Source organism: Phaseolus vulgaris, chromosome 3, assembly GCF_000499845.2.
Source record: "Phaseolus vulgaris cultivar G19833 chromosome 3, P. vulgaris v2.0, whole genome shotgun sequence".
Lineage (NCBI taxonomy): Eukaryota > Viridiplantae > Streptophyta > Magnoliopsida > Fabales > Fabaceae > Phaseolus > Phaseolus vulgaris.
In genome coordinates this window covers 41,491,972-41,508,869 of record NC_023757.2, presented here as the reverse complement: position 1 = coordinate 41,508,869, position 16,898 = coordinate 41,491,972, and the positions used below count along the sequence as shown (strand labels likewise).

Genomic DNA, 16,898 nt, shown 5'->3' with positions numbered 1-16,898 from the left:
ATCACACACACAATACTCTCAAAATTGTCGGTTAATGTTCTCAAAAATCTTCTTCACAACTCGTGCATTGGTCAACGTTTCACCGTTTCAGTTTAGTTGATTCATCACTGCCTGTACAAGCGTGATGTAGTCAGATACACTTTCTAACTCCGTCATCTTCATGCTCTCCAACTCGCCACGAAGAGTTTAGACGCACTTGCTTAACTTGGTCGACTCCTTTAAACACCTTTTTTAAGATGTCCCACGCTTCTTTTGAAGTAGTTGCACTGACAATGTACATTGACATTGTATTGTATGTAAATTATACGAAAGAGTAAGCAAGTATTACAAAATGAAAAAATAGTAATTTATTACAAAAGAAAAAGTTTTCTCTATGACAGGTATGAATTTAATGTCAAATAAAAGAATTTCAACATTGGAATTGGAACACTCAGAAATTGGAATTGGAACACTGAAAAAGGGATTCATTGAGTAGATTCTCTTCTTTCTTCTTTTTCTTCTTCTTCTTCTCTTCTTCCTTTCTTCTTCTTTTTCTTCACTTCTTCCTTTCTTCTTCTTTTTCTGCGTTCAGCAGCAATGCTCTCCACCACACCAGAGTGTTACGCCTTCTTTTTCAACTTTCAACTCACCACACCAGAATATTATGCGTTCTAACTCAGATTTATATAGTGTATTTTTCATATTATAAATCCTTTTACGGAAAAAAAGATATTATTTGTTCTTAATTTCCTCTTTTCTTTTTGAATTTTTTTAAGACTTTTGTATAACTTTTTATTTAAGATTTTTTTATAATTTTTTACATAACTGATTTGTTTGAGATTTTTAGATTTTGTTTGACATTTTGAAATTTTGTCTTGAGATTTAATGTGGAAGAGGTCTTTAAACATTGGACCGCGTCTTTTCTGACTTTTCCGGACATGTTCAAGAGGAGATGATCTCCTCTAACGTGTCCAGAAAGAAGACCGTGACCCATATAAAAGGCGTTAAATACCGCGTCACATATCGGGGTGTATCGGAAACACGGCACCATTTTTGCTGTATCCGAACTTCATAGGCTTGACATTGCTTGGACATTGAGTGGCAACCCAACACGCAAAACCCGTAGTCACCCTCCAACTCTGCGTGGGTCGCGCCTGTCTCGTCTTTCAGATCATCCACTCTCCTTACATTCCCCCTTCCATGGTTTCCTCCTTCGAAGACCCTAATGTTACTTTCTTCAGCGTTGGGATTCAAGCTGATGCCGAGAAGCTTCTTCAAGACTATGACCTTAACATGGCCAATGTCTGTGACCTTAGCTGGCTGTGGAATGGCATCACCCTCATTTGAGGCAGGCTGGGCTGAAGACGTTGTGCCTCTATGTTCTCGGCGTGGAGTTTCAGAAACCGCAGAGAATCACCAGGAGTTTCTGGGATAATAGCTGGCTCACCACCCACAGGTTCGGTATGCTGCCATTGACGTATTTTACTCCTATGAGATTGGAGTGGGTTGAATGAACCGGTGATTTGGTAGTTCTCTTCTGCTTTCTTTTCACAATTCTATCTTTTCCTATGTTAGTAGCTTCTGCTGTTTCTGTCATTTCTCACTGTCACCTTTGGGTGTTTTGTTATCATTCAGAATGCTTTCTTTTATGTTTCTTAATTGAACCCCTTTAATTGCCAAAAAGAAAAAATAATTAATATATTTGTGTCATATATTAAAGTGTGGTATTCATTACAAATTCATCATCACCTAGAAAAATATGTATCAGTTTTCAATTTTTTTATAAGATTCATGTAAAATGTATTTGATAATATTTAAGCATGTTGTTAGTTATATTGATGTTAAATCATTTTCGTGTTGTTGAAAATTATGGTGGTTGTTTGAATCTACACCGTAAATTCAAATGGGTATTTCCTAGTGGGATAAATAGTGACTTATTGGAATATATTTATATTAACATAATTAAAATATGAACAAGTTACATTTATATTTTTTATATTATACTAAATGACTAGTATATTTCTTTTCAGTTTTAATGTAGATACTTATTTTCTTTATATTTTTAATAAAATTAATATTAACATCTTCTCAAATTTTTTAAATAGATATTTATCTTCTGTTATTTTTTATAAAATGGTAATCCTTTCTCTTATTTTATTTAAGAATTGAATTCTATATTACTTAAAATTAAATGAAAATTATAAAAGATAAAAATTGAATTTTAAAAATATAAATATTAAAAAGAAATTACAAATAAAAAAAAATCAAATTAAACCCAAAGAAAGGAAAAACTAAAAATTAAAGAAAGAGAAAAGTTTTGTTGATACCATGAACAATACAAAAATATATATTTAATACTGTTTATAATAATTTAATTATACTTTTAAATTAAAAAATAAAATATATTATAATGTAAAGTGTGTATTTTCATTGTTGAGATTGTGTTAATATATCAATAACATAAAGAAAACACCAAAATTATATGAGATGATTTATGGAAGAAAAATCTTCAAATCACACTTATCTTTGATGATAGAAGCTGAAAAGCAAGTTTAGACAGCAATATAACAACAAGTGTCAGGCAGATGACTTGTTGAAATCATGCTTCTTTATTCTATTATCAGGAAAATTATGTCCTCTCTATTTCTTTCTAGGTGACAAAGTGATTTTTTTTTATAATAAAATTAGGGATAAAAGTATCACTTTATTAAAACATAAGAAGATTAAAATATTATTTATTAACAAATTAAGGAAGTAATGTTTAGACTCACTTTTGGTATGTTTTTTATGTATTTTGAGGTTTTTTGGTCTGAATTTTGAGTTTGTGTATAAAAGTTTGGGCATTTTTAAAATCTTCATTTCAATCTATTTTATTCTTTGTTAATAAAAAAATAGAGTGTAAATATCATTCTATTAAAAACATAGAGATATTAAATGTTTACTTTAAAACTAGAGGAGATATAAGTATAATTTAAGATAACTTCATGAGGGCTAAATGCAATATTTTCTAAATATATATAATTATAAATTGCAACATTTAAAAGGGTGTTTTTAATGAGAATAAAAATTCCGATATCCTTATAAATTTTAACTTATTAAAATTGTAATGCATTCTTAATTTAACCCAAAATTTTTTATTTCTTTTTTAGTTCAAAAATAATTTATTGTTAGATTTTTTTGTCTCTGGGTTTTATATATATATATATATATATATATATATATATATTAAACGAAATAATTTGACTTGGATTCCCATTTAAGATTGGGAGAGTCTCCCTGCAGTACTAAGAAAAAAATCATAATTTCTATTTTATTTAAAATTGTTGAAAGAGAAAAGAGTTATGTCATTTAAAAAAAGTACAAAGAAATGATAAACATTGATGAAGTACTATCTTCTTATACGTATACAAGGAATTGTTGTAGATTAAATTACTTTCTAAAAGTTGAATTAGTTCCTTCAGCCCCTTAAGTCTATTCTTTTCTTAACATAAAATTCCTAAAGAAGTTAAAAAAAGTATGACATGAAAATCATCTAAAAACATGACGAGTTTATGGTTAATGATGTTATTCTTCGCATTAAAAATATGAATTAGTTTAACATTTTAATATCAAAATATTAAATATCTTGTTATATAAGTTGTCTTTAATTTGTGTCTAACTAAACCACATTCCAGCTCATCATCTTAAACATATTAAATATATAATATACCTAAAATCTATTATCAATGTCAGAATATGCTTCAACATCCAACACTATAAGAAAATAATAAAATAAAAATCAATTTTAGAGATAAAAATAAATTAGTTGATATAGTGATTAAATTAGATATCATTTTAGAAACTATTTTTTTTTTCTAAATTAGTTTTTATTATTGTTAAATGGTTTCTAAATTAGTATCTAATTAGCTACCAAGGTTTTTACTACCAAATTTAGAATCTAAATAATTGGTAGTTAGATTTTTAGTAACTAATTAGATATCAATTTAGAAACTATTTAACAATAATATAAATTTATTTAGAAATAAAAATAAATTTAACCTCTAGAATGATCTTTAATTTAGTCACTATAACAATTAATTATTTTTTGTCTCTAAAATTGGTTTCTATTTTATGGTTTTCTTGTAGTGATGTTTATTCCATCTATTGAATTTTTATGAATGTAGATTAATTAGGATAGTAATTGTTAGAGCAAAATATATATATATATATATATATATATATATAAATGAGACAGACTCACAAATCAATTCTCTTAAAATTTTAAATTGAAGGTCATTTTATGTTTAATGAAGAATGAGATTTTGAACACCAATAGTTTTGTGATTTTATTAGGCATTTAGTGAAAGAAGTTAAACATGCTCCAAATGTTTATTTTAAGTTGTATCCTGATGAAGGTAGATTTCTTTACTGGTTTAATTTATTTTTGTTACCTTTTATGATGCTTGTTTTAAGAAGTTAACTAAGCTTTAAAGACAAAAACCAAGTATTGAAGAATTTTAAATGATTTCATGCTTTTGGTAAGAGGAAGTCAAGCAAGAAGTTAAAGCACATTCATACAACAAATTATGGTGAGTATTGTGGGTCCTTTGATGTTAATTGCAAACAAAACATTATTACATCTGAGAAAGTAATTTTAAAACCCCTCGGCCTAATGGTTTAGCGGAATAAACGAGATGTATGTTTTTTTGAAGTTTTTTATCAAGAAAATTTTGATTGAGGTCTTAGTTTTGTTGTTGCTTTAGATAATGAGTAGTAAAAAAAAGTTTGATTTTTTAAGAATGTTAAGTATGAGTACTTGAGAGTCTTTGGTTGCAACACATTTGATAATTTCTTGCAAAATCAAGGCAATGTATTTTCATTGGCAAGGGTGAAGATGAATTTGGTTACAAGTTCTATGATCCTTGAAGCTTTAGAAAAGTCATGCATTGAATTTATGGAAGACCAAACTATTGAACACATTGATAAGATAGAGAATTTTGCATCCAAGAAAGACAATAACATGATAAATGTTGAATCAAACTACCTATTCAAAATTTGAATATTGATGTTCAAAATGATGAACAACATGATTGGGAGATGAGCTAGATGTTCCTATTAATGATAATGATGATACAAGCATGATACAACTCTTGGTGATGTTACTCAACCACCTCAAGTTTAACCAAAGTTTAACCTGGGAGGTTGGGAGGTCCGGAGATATAACCATCTAAAAGGTATTCTCATGATGAGTTTGTGATCTTGAAAAAATGGGGTAAGAACCAAATTGCTATGAAGAGGCCATGGACAATGAAGAAAAGAAAAAGTGATTGAATATGATGAACAATGATAATAACAACTATTACGAAGTGGACTTTAAGTCTAACTCAACCCCATAAAACCGGCTCATGAGGTTGAGGTTTGCACCCACTTATATATTATGAAATGTCCTTATCTCTAGTCAATGTGGGATCTCCAACACACCCCCCTCACGCCGAGAGTGATAGATAGAAGCTCGTGCGTGGGACTATATATTATGGGTGGTCCGATAGCGGCCCGATAGCGAGTGACCTGATAAGCCCAACAAATACTCGTTAGGATAGGCTCGAAATGGCTCTGATACCATATTATGAAGTGGACTTTAAGCCTAACTCAACCCCATAAAACCGGCTCATAGGGTTGAGGTTTGCACCCACTTATATACAATGAAAGGCTCTAATCTCTAGTCGATGTGGGATCTCCAACACACCCCCTCACGCCGAGACTGCCAACTCGTGCGTGGGACTATATATTATGGGTGGTCCGATAGCGACCCGATAGCGGGTGGCACGATAGGCCCAACAAATACTCACTAGGATAGGCTCGAAATGGCTCTGATACCATATTACAAAGTGAACTTTAAGCCCAACTCAACCCCATAAAACCGGCTCATGAGGTTGAGGTTTGCACCCACTTATATATTATGAAATGTCCTTATCTCTAGTCGATGTGGGATCTCCAACAACAACCACATTTTCTTTATTTGGTGAAGTTGTTTAAGGGTTTAGGGTTTAGGATAAGAACATTTTTGGATAACAAGTACATATATAGGGTTAAGCATGAGAGTAACCCTTTGTATTATAGGTATAAAGCTAGATTAGTAGTGAAAGGTTTCAATAAAAAATATTGTTGATTTTAATAATATTTTCACCATTTGTTAAGATGTCATTCCCTAGAATTGTATTAAGTTTAACTTTACACTTTATTTGGAGGTGGAACAAAGGGATAGGAAGACTTTCTTCTTTTATGATGATTTGAAAGAAGAGATCTACATGAAGTAATTGTGTGGTTTACTATTCTTGAAGGCAATAAAAACTATATATGTCTAAGAAAGATCCTACATGTTGAAGAGAGTTGAAAGATAATAGTACAATAAGTTTGAATTTGTTATAATATATGAGCAAAGCTACAAAAGACTATCTTTTAACACTTGTATCTCTATTATTATCTTGTTAATTTTTTTCATGGTATATTTATTGGTGAGCAATTAACATGTTGAAGAAACAATTAAACGAGTCATTTTCTATGAAGAATATTGAAGCTACTAAATAAATTCTTGGTATAAGTGTTGGAGATCCCACATCGACTAGAGATTAGAGCATTTCATTGTATATAAGTGGGTGCAAACCTCAACCCTATGAGCCGGTTTTATGGGGTTGAGTTAGGCTTAAAGTCCACTTCTTAATTTGGTATCAGAGCCATTTTGAGTCTATCCTAGCGAGTATTTGTTGGGTCTATCGTGTCACCCGCTATCGGACCACCCAAAATATTGAGATCCCACATCGACTAGAGATAAGGACATTTCATAATATATTATCAAATAGAAACTTTTATTATCAAATATATTAACTAATTATATTGGTTTCTATTTCATGATTTTCTTGTAGTGATTGATCGTCTGGACACCCACATAAGTGATATTATATTAAGAATAAAAAATGGTTAATATATATTAGAAATAAAAATTCGTTAATACATCGTATCATGCAATTTTCAATTGATAATTAGTATTCTTTTACCCAACATGTTTTTAGGAAGTCTTTTAGATTTTTGATCCAATGCCCAAAACACCTAATCAATGTGAAATACTAGAACATCTAGTTTAAGGAATATAATTAATTTTTTTTTGTCATAAATGAGACTCCTTTGACATATATTTGACAAAATGGGTTGGAAAATCATTTTTTGCATTAATACGTTTGAACAATTAAACTTTAGAAAAGGAAGAACATAGTCAAAATTTTATGATATTCTTTAATTCTTAAAATTTTTAATTACATTGCTTAATCCACCTTTAATATAGACATTTATTAGTTGTAAAAGAAATGAATAATTGTGATTTTTATATATTTTTTTCACAAGGGAAATCAACACAAGTAAATTAAATGTAACTAATGTGACAACAACTATTCACAAGACAAAATTAAGAGTGGTGCAACATCAACACACATAATGTGGTAGAGGAGATTTATGCGCCAATCACAAGATCACAAGTATTACCAGTGATGTAAATTGTTGTTATCTTATGTTAGGAAGAGGAAAAAACATGTTGAGGCAAAATGTGAGATCACAAAGCTTGATATTTTGGAGGAAAAGGGTTATTAATAAAGAATCTTATAATTTTGAATTTATTATTATAAAAAAATTATTAAATAAAAATTAAATTTAAAGATAAAAAATAATTTATTATTATACTATTGACTAAACTAGATATTATTTTAAAAACTATTTTTTTTAAAAAAAAATTATAAATATTTAAAATAATTTTTATTATTAATAAAAATTTATAAAATAATTTTTAAATTAGTATTAAAGTTACAAAAATTTTAACTACTAATATTTTATTAATAATTTATATTTCCTAACAAAATTTGGTAGTCACCTTTAATAATAAATAGCATTTTTTTTTCACCCACAATATTTCTTATTATAGATGAATCACATTATAAGTATGTATAACAAAAGGAATGGCGTGGATACACATTTAACTATCCGCATCCCCATTATTTAAATAAAAATCATCTTCATATATATATATACACACTTGTACTCATCCTTTATTGTTCCCATTAATAACTAAATAATTTTTAATAAAAAAATATGATATTATTAAATATTTAATATAAAAAATACATATTTTATTTTGTTTTATATTACATATAAAAAAATTGCATAAATTTCAAAAGAGTACTAAAAGTTTAGACACTTAAAATTGATAATCATACATTCTTACGTAAAAAAAAATATTATAAAAAAATAAAAATAATCAAATATGTATCTAAAAACTCTTTAATTTAATGAAATTAAGGTTTGTGTTTTCTGAAATAAAATAAACCATTCTAATGAAACATAAAAAAATTTGTAACTTTGTGAAAAATAAAAAAAATTAAGAGAGAGAATTAAAAATTATGTATTGAAAAAATATTTTTTAAATAAAAAACGAAAAACTGAAGAAAATACTGAAGATAGTTTTTTTGAATTAGTTAACATAGGAACAAAGATTAGAACATATACAGATGTGAGGAGGGAGACAAGTTTATTCGATAAAGGTAGTTATAAGTTGCCTTTAAAGCTACTTTTAGCATATGATAAGTTAAAAAGTTATCTGACATACTACTTCAAATAAGCTAAATAATGCTTAAATGAATTTATGTGTCAAACAAACATATTTTTATAAAATCAACTTAACTAGTTAAATCAATATCAAGGTCATGGCTTCAACCCATTCTCTCAAACAAAGTTTTTATTTCTATTTTTTAAATTTTGACATTGGAAAGTGGGCTGCTTCTTACTGCACCTCCATACATACTTGCAGCACCTCATACTGAATGTCAAAAAATACATTTTTATCCTACACACCTTTTTTCTTTTCTTTTTTCCATTTTATCTCATTCCCAAGTACCAACACTCTTTTCTTGTATTGGTTTGTAATTGATCTGAGTGTCTTTCATTTTTTTCATTTTTAAAAACATTCTGGATTACTTAATTTGAAAAATATCTTTGAATCCGGAAGTTTATAAATTTATAAAATTCAGAAGCAATCTAAAAAAAAAATTTATATTACATAATCCAGAAGTTAATCTTGAATCTGGAAATAGCTTCTAGATTATGTAATCTAAAATATATTTTAGAAAAATAGTATTATGGATTATATAATTCAAAAGTCTTTTATGGATTTGAGAGTGGTGTATGAATTTGTAATCTGAATATATTATGGATTACATAATCCAAAAGTTAATCTCATATCTAAGAAAGATTTCTAAATTATGTAATCCGAAACCAAATCACAAATTTGGAAATAGACTTCCAGATTATGTAATCCATAAGATAAACTATAGTTCAGTTTTTTTACAAAAGAACATTTTTTTAAATACAAAAACTTATGGGGTTGACACAAGAACGTATGGAGATGCAAGAAGAAGCGACCTAGAAAGTGAGCAAAATAGAGTGATAATGCAGGTTGGTCTACCTCGCCATTTAACCTGCATCATAATTAATATTTTAATTTAAAAAAGTATAAAATAATATATATAATATTTATTTTTTATTATAAAAAAATAGTATTGAAACTTAAACAATTTATGCATTTTATAAATAAATAAATAAACACTATTAAAAAAACATTATCATTAAATATATTATAAATTAAGGATTGAATGAAGTTTCTTCATACACCTCTTTCTTCTTACACCCGTACTTAAAAAAACACTCAAATTACAAGTGGATCTCCAAGTTGAGGAGTTAGTCTGAATGCTACTGAGATATTAGTATCTTTAGTTTCATATTCAAAAGTATAATAAATCAATTTGTAATCTTTAACACCAACTTTGAATTTAATATTTACTTTAATCTATTTGAACCCGTATCGGTTTGTGATAACATAAATCTCTACAGATCATGAATTAAGAATTATTGAAACATACTCGATATAATGAAATCTTTTATAAAAATCAACTAATATTATCAATTAATCCCAGAAATTGGTTATTATAAAATTAAACGATGGTATTTGAAAGGCTAAATAACTTAAACAAGTATAGTCTATAAAGTTGCTTATGTAGAAAAACAAAATAAATATACTTTAAATGTGTTATGAGTATTTCTTTTACTAATTTTCTTTTATTTTTTTCATAAGTATAATTAGTTTGTCGTTAACTTGCCATAAGCAGTGCATATTTTAAGTCAATATATAATAATATAATTATCAAATATTAGCTTTTAATAAATAATTGAAGTATATATATCATGTTTTTGTTTTAAGAGTCTGTCAATCTTAAATATAATAAGCTACTTTGATTAAATTATAAATTAGTTTATCATATCAATTTTAATTTAATAACATAATAAGTTAGTTTCTCATCAACTTTGCGTAATTAATCTCCACTAATTTAAAAGTTGTAACAGTGCTAATATAAATATAAAATATTTTATAAATAAAATAATATAATAATTAAACATTAAATTTTAATAAATAGTTAAAATATCATTACATATATATTATTATAAATGGAGAATTGAAAAAAAATACAAAAGCATTATAATTTAAATAATTATGATTCTAATTTATGACTAATTGTAATTTATAATTCCATCAGCCATACTGTTTACAAAAGAATAATAATTAAAAGATTGTTCGATTTTGTTAAGTTGTAGGATATACATTCATTTCTTTTCTTCATAATAATATAAAATGTCATTTTACTAATTACTAACATTTTAATCATGCTATTAGTATAAATTTTAACTCTTGATCACTTTATTCCAATATTGCTAAAGTAATTAATATGTAAAAACTGTTGATTTTTACAGAAAAAAAAATACAAACATGTAAACAGTACTAAAGTTATAAATCTAGCTGATATAATGAAAATTTCTACCAAATGAGGACAAACATTGACTACTGAGGTATCTAACTCAAGCACTGATTTTGAAATCCAATCTATAATTGTAGCAAGATCGAATTAAGCACGGGGGCAAGCAAAAAAAATGTCTAGTCTATTGGCAAGTGAGGTCAGAAACCTCAACAAAACATCTTAAGTGTTCACTTGACAGACAGATAGATTGCAAAGCATACTGCTAAAAGTTAGGCACGTTGGTTTGGACTTCCAAACATAATGTTAAAACACCATTTTAAAAATCCTTAATATCAGCAGGCACTACACAACAAGACTAAACAGAAAATCAATGCACAAATATTCTTGCTACTTTCTGTGATGTTTTACAACAAATGTCCAATGTACTTCTATAATCTGTAATTGAGACCAAAACTATTGTATTGGGCACCTTACCAAATCATTTTTTTTAAATGCCTTCCAGCCTATAATCACAGATGTAACAGTAGTTGGTTCAAATTATGAAAACACCAGAGATCACCACAAGCATTGTAGCAACAATTGATTACTTTTAGAAAGAACAGTTCAAAATCATCATATCTCAGGCAAAACTTCACCTCAAACAAGAAACAAGGACGGCAAAAACTATAAGAGTCAGAGCATGACAAAATTCTAAAATGTCTACATCACAAATTAAATAGTGAGCAAAATATCTTAAAAGATTGCTAGCCAAAAATAACCTAATCTTCATCCTCCTCATCTCCATCTCCGCCAGCAGCCTTTTTAGCGGCAGCCTTTTGGTTCTTCCGCTTCACGCGTCCAGGACGACCACCACCAAGTGGACTCGTGAGTGAGAAGTCAATGTGCTTCTGAGAATCAACCCTAACCATGAACGATGGAATGTTCACCACCTGTCTCCCAACCCTGCAAAATCCCAATCAACATCAATATTCATTCCCAAAGAAGCTACCGTCAAGAAACATATTAAACATACTAAATAGTCTCTATTAAAAACCACATAATTTATTCAACGAAAATTAATCCAAGTATTAGGAAAATATCAATATGTATTTAATCATCAAGCTGTAATTATGCAACAGAGATTCCTATTCAACACACGATACTAAATCAATTCGGAGTGAAAATCAATATCATTGCATATGATCTAAAATGAACAAATATCGACAATGGTTTGATGATTATGGTGAAAAATAGAGGACCTGATGTGCCTTTGGCGGATGAGGACTCTGGCGTGGTGAATGGACTTGGCCATGCCAGACTTGAAGACGAGGGTTTGGAGGCGGCGTTCGAGAAAGTTCTCAACGGTGAGGGCCAACACGTAATCGAGCTTGTTCTGCGTCTCGTCGAGAAGTCCGTAACGGAACATTCTTCGGAGAAGTGCTTCACCCTCGAAGATTCGGCGCGGGTTCTTCTCATCCAGTGTCAACAGATTCCTGGCATTATTACGGATACGGCTGAGGGCGTACTGAACCCTCCACAACTCCCTCTTGCAGCGAAGCCCGTACTCCCCAACCAGCTTCAACTCGGCGTCCAAACGTTCCTTCTCGTATGGACGACGAGGCTTCTTGAACGTTTTCCCATCTATTCAATCACAAATAAACAAATAACCTATTCAATCCTATTGGAAATTGTGTTTCATTCTCAGATCACAGATATCACAATGAGATTAAATTAAATGAAGTTTCAGATAACGAAATGCATAGAACATCAATGCTTAGATGTATTGAGTACAGTTTAGAATACTCACAGTTTCGGTAAAAGGAAACGTGCACCATGGCTCCTCTCTGTCTGCTTCTCAACCCTTCCGGTGCACTAGGTTTCGCAGCTAGGGTTCAAAAACAGATTCCCTTTTATGTGATCTCAAAACCCTAGTTCTGGGAAGGCCGGGCTTTTCACTAAGGCCCATTCTACGATCCATCGTTCACAAAACCCGAAAAGAGACCAATTCGGAATATGTTGGCCCACTTGAATTATGCCCTCTTTCTTTGGCTGCTCCTCATTTGTTGTTGACCCAAAAAATAATACTAAAGGATCCTCATTTTTTTTCCTAGATTCCCATGTAATTCTGGAGATTTGGTTTTCGGGAAATTTTACATAAATAGCTAATTTTTTATTAATATTATTAATATATATATACATATATTATCTTCTTATATCATTTTTTAAAATTATATCATTATTTTTATATCTAGTATTACATAAATTATATTATCTCCCGTTTACTTGTGTTCTATTTTAGATTTTTTCTTATGCTAGATTGAAGTCTAAAAAGTGAAGGATTGATTTGAAATAATTTAGAGAGAGAATTAAAGTAAAATGGGGTAGTTTTGTCTGATAAAAACGTAATAGAAATAAGTAAAATATTTGTTGAGAATTTAATTAAATTTAGAAAGGTTAATATCTTTTTTTTGGTATAATGTTAAAATTGTTGGTATAAATATTTTTTTTAATCGGTTTTTATCCATTTTTTTGGCAGGAAGGTGAGTACATTAAAAATTTCACTAGAATTTCAGGCTATGTTTTAATTAGTTTTAGAAATAAGAAAACACAAAGAGAGAAAAAAAATTGGTGGTATTGTTAATAATTGAGAATTGAACTTTGTGCTGGACCAAATTTCAATAGTAAATGAGTTTAATTTATGAATTGGTTTCAATATTTATTTATTTTTTTAAATACATGTGTTTTTGTGAAAAAAAAATTAGAAGATAGTGCGTTGAAAGAAGTTCAACCCTGTTTCATTTAGGGGTTAAATTTCAGACAGCTTGGTAAGGTAAGATACAGGTGGTGGATCTTCTAGTATCCACACAGCTTGTGCAATCAAAATCTAAAAAAGTTTAAAGTTTGAAGTTTAGAGCATGTGGAAACAGCCGGATCATCTAGGGTTTTCCATCACTCTTGTGAATCATGGTATCTTTGGTCGGAAGAGTTTTGGAAGGTTTAGCAGCTAGGAGACCCATGTCAGAAAGTATTTCCAAAACATATTTCCTTTCGCAAACATGTATTTCTTTGCGAGAACGAACAATTTCAAATCCGAAATACCATTTTAGATTTCCAACTCATGAATTCTGAATTGGTGATTAAGAAAATGCTTGGTATGATGTATTTCCTATGCGAGAATAAAATCATCCACGTAAGCTACTAAAACAAAAAATGAGTGGTTATGATTTTTAAAGAACAAAAAGTGATAAAAAGAGATGGAGTAAATCTCTGTTAACTACGAGGGAGAAAGTTTAGCAAACTATGGTCTACTTGATTTCAACTCCTATTCACCACTTTAATATAGTGGAAATATATACAATTGTATTCCTCTACCTATTCATCACTTTAATATATTGGAAATATATACAATTGTATTCCTCTACCCTATTCCGCACTTTAATATATTGGAAATATATACAATTGTATTCCTCTACCCCTATTCACCACTTTAATATATTGGAAATATATACAATTGCATTCCTCTACCCGCTCCCCGCATACATGTGTTTTTATACGATCGAGGGAAATAGAAGTGGTCAGGGCCTCCCACGTATGAAACGGACTCAGAATGACTCTAGGAATTTACTTTGTTTAATATTGTCTAAAGTATGAGATTTTCAATACATATGGCAACCATATCAACCCCATTTTCGTTACTGCATCTGTTTTCGTCTGGCATGATATTTTAGTTTTAGTTCATGCGTATAGTCTACTTCATGGCGTTGTCTATAGAAATTTACTTCTAGTCTGGCTAATTGGTGACTATAACAAGATTTACAAAAAGATGTTTTTGCAATGAGATCTATAGTGGCATTACATAATTGCATTCCTATATAACATCGTTGTTGGGAATATAACAAAATAAATAAATAAAATCAACGAATTTCTGCTGTTGAACTAACATTATACATACCATGGGCGTCATAAGCCATTATACAAAACATAGATGACTAATCCCAAGCTACAGGATAATAATACAGGGTTGGAAAAAAAGAGTAAAGTATCGCCAGAGGGAAAAACAAACTATAAGTAACATGTACATCCACGAAAGACATAAATTACTTAATTTCAGTTAATAAGTCTCATCATACGCTGTATAATAACCGCTACCCCTTCTGGATTTATCAGCCTGCAAATCGATAGCACCGTTATTAGCACAAAGTCGTATGCAAAAACAAAGCAAAATTACTGAACAACTGGGTTTCTATAGATGGAAATACCCTATTGATCAGATTCTCAAATGCATCTGTTCCATTCTCTTGGATGTACTTCTCTGCAGCAGTTAGAATGTCATCTCGCTTACCAAAGGTGTCCTTTTTCCTTGGAATGTACCAGATGTTAATGGTTTGAGGATTGACATATAAAGGTCTCACATAATGTTCATATACATATGCAGCACCACTAAAGTAAGGAAGGACCAACCAGCAGGTTGCAATCAGCTTTGCATAAGGCCATATCGGAATCCTAAAACACATAGTTGTGAAAATTCAGCCACAAGTTAAATAGATTACCCTGCACCACTCTAAACATATATGTCACAACTAAACTCATACAAAAGCTTGATATGACACAGAAAATACATTACAGTAAATTCAACATCTGGTTACATTATGAATAATGTTCTCATTGAAGCCTTTTCTGGTGCCTTCCATAATACCTCATTGCATTCATGCTCGTGTCTATGTACATAATAATTTAGCAGCTGCTTTTTCTTCTTAATTTTCTTACCATAAATTACATCCAAATTAATCATAAAAAGACAAAGATTTCATGAATATCCCTAAATTAACATGTGTCCAAAGTCAGACTTACCCCCTAAAACCTAGAAGTATATTTTAATTAACTACAATTTCTCAAGAAAACAGAACAAATTTATCACCGCATTTACAGAGTACTCATCAACCTTCAAAAATAATTAACACAAACAAGAAAAATGATAAAAAAGATTACAAAAAAACGTGGCATACCATTCAAGTAGTTTAGCAAATGTGAGTTCAAAGAGGGTGATTAAGGAATAGAGAACCCAGTAAGTGAGCCATTGCTGATCATCAATAGGAGACTTGGTCTCAATTGCCCTAATCGAAGCATATCTGCATCATAATACAAAAACCCAGGCCAATCAGGAGTCACTGTATTTTATTCTCAAGCAACAATTTGACCTAACAGTTCGATAGAATAAATGCAAACGGAATATTCAAGAAAAACAAAATCCTGAATGTAAGGAAAAGAGGGAGATTTTGAGATTGCGCTTACAGAGGATAAACAAGACTAACGACAGGCCTGCAATAGAAACAAAAAAAAAGACAATGTAATATATGAATCTAAAAGAAAAGAAAAAGCACATTTAAGAGAAAGAAGAGAAGAAACATACCCAGCAAGGACATCGAAGTTTCTGAGAAGCACCTTGAGAAAATTACCCGCCCCAGATCCCATTTTGATGTCTCGAGTAAGTGCTTCTCTTTTTGAGGGCTTCTTCGATCACTTCTCTATTCTCACTCACAACGGAAAGAGGAAAAAGAAAAATAGTGTGTGAAGTGTTGTGTGTACACTTTGGCACTGTGGGTTGCGTGTGAGAGAAAAAAATCAGACATATGATAGAAGAAAAAGCAGGAGGAAGCGGTGGTGAGAGTAACAAGAGAAGAAAGAAGAGAATATATGAACAGCGTGGATTTGCGGTGGGGAGTTTTTTTTCTATGTATCCAAGACTACAGTAATACTATCTTCATCTCACCGTACATTAAGATTAGCGATCTCGATTTCATTCGTGGTTGGGATCGATTGCGTGAACACCGTGGTCCTCTGGCAGTGAACCTTTCTCCCATCACCGTTTTATCGTTGGGTTAGTTCAACAAATAAACATTTTCGGATTCACCAAGGTGCTAAATAACTCTTAATTATATAATAAATAAATCACTATAATTTTTTAATTTAATTTATTAATGATATATTTATTCATTTCTTTAGAAACGGATATAATACTCTTAAATATGATTATTCCTGAAACTATTTAATTTTATGTTATTTAAATAAATTTAAACTTTAGAAGTAAAATTGAAGGTGAAGGAAAATGTT

At 29.9% G+C, this 16,898-nt stretch overlaps 2 protein-coding genes across 2 annotated transcripts; both read right to left on the bottom strand.

The window, feature by feature from the left end:
* Positions 1 to 11,363: 11,363 nt before the first annotated feature.
* On the bottom strand, positions 11,364 to 12,756 carry LOC137807778 (small ribosomal subunit protein uS4y-like). Its single transcript, XM_068608564.1, has 3 exons — positions 12,595 to 12,756; positions 12,047 to 12,428; positions 11,364 to 11,750 (listed from the first exon to the last, which is right to left on the bottom strand). Exons 1-3 carry the CDS (start codon positions 12,620 to 12,622, stop codon positions 11,567 to 11,569), a joined length of 594 nt encoding a protein of 197 aa, XP_068464665.1. The 5' UTR covers positions 12,623 to 12,756; the 3' UTR covers positions 11,364 to 11,566.
* A 1,953-nt stretch (positions 12,757 to 14,709) lies between these two features.
* On the bottom strand, positions 14,710 to 16,456 carry LOC137807777 (HVA22-like protein a). The gene is made up of 5 exons (XM_068608563.1): positions 16,198 to 16,456; positions 16,080 to 16,106; positions 15,794 to 15,916; positions 15,047 to 15,290; positions 14,710 to 14,955 (listed from the first exon to the last, which is right to left on the bottom strand). Exons 1-5 carry the CDS (start codon positions 16,257 to 16,259, stop codon positions 14,899 to 14,901), a joined length of 513 nt encoding a protein of 170 aa, XP_068464664.1. The 5' UTR covers positions 16,260 to 16,456; the 3' UTR covers positions 14,710 to 14,898.
* Positions 16,457 to 16,898: the final 442 nt, after the last annotated feature.

Excerpts from the sequence above, each read along its gene's own strand:
- LOC137807778 (XM_068608564.1), bottom strand. The coding sequence starts at position 12,622 with ATGGTGCACGTTTCCTTTTACCGAAACT. Across the intron at positions 12,429-12,594 it reads CGTTTCCTTTTACCGAAACT|ATGGGAAAACGTTCAAGAAG; the intron begins GTGAGTATTCTA and ends GTGATTGAATAG. Across the intron at positions 11,751-12,046 it reads ATCCGCCAAAGGCACATCAG|GGTTGGGAGACAGGTGGTGA; the intron begins GTCCTCTATTTT and ends GGGATTTTGCAG.
- LOC137807777 (XM_068608563.1), bottom strand. The coding sequence starts at position 16,259 with ATGGGATCTGGGGCGGGTAATTTTCTCAAGGTGCTTCTCAGAAACTTC. Across the intron at positions 15,917-16,079 it reads GTTAGTCTTGTTTATCCTCT|ATATGCTTCGATTAGGGCAA; the intron begins GTAAGCGCAATC and ends ATTATGATGCAG. Across the intron at positions 14,956-15,046 it reads TTGAGAATCTGATCAATAGG|GCTGATAAATCCAGAAGGGG; the intron begins GTATTTCCATCT and ends ATCGATTTGCAG.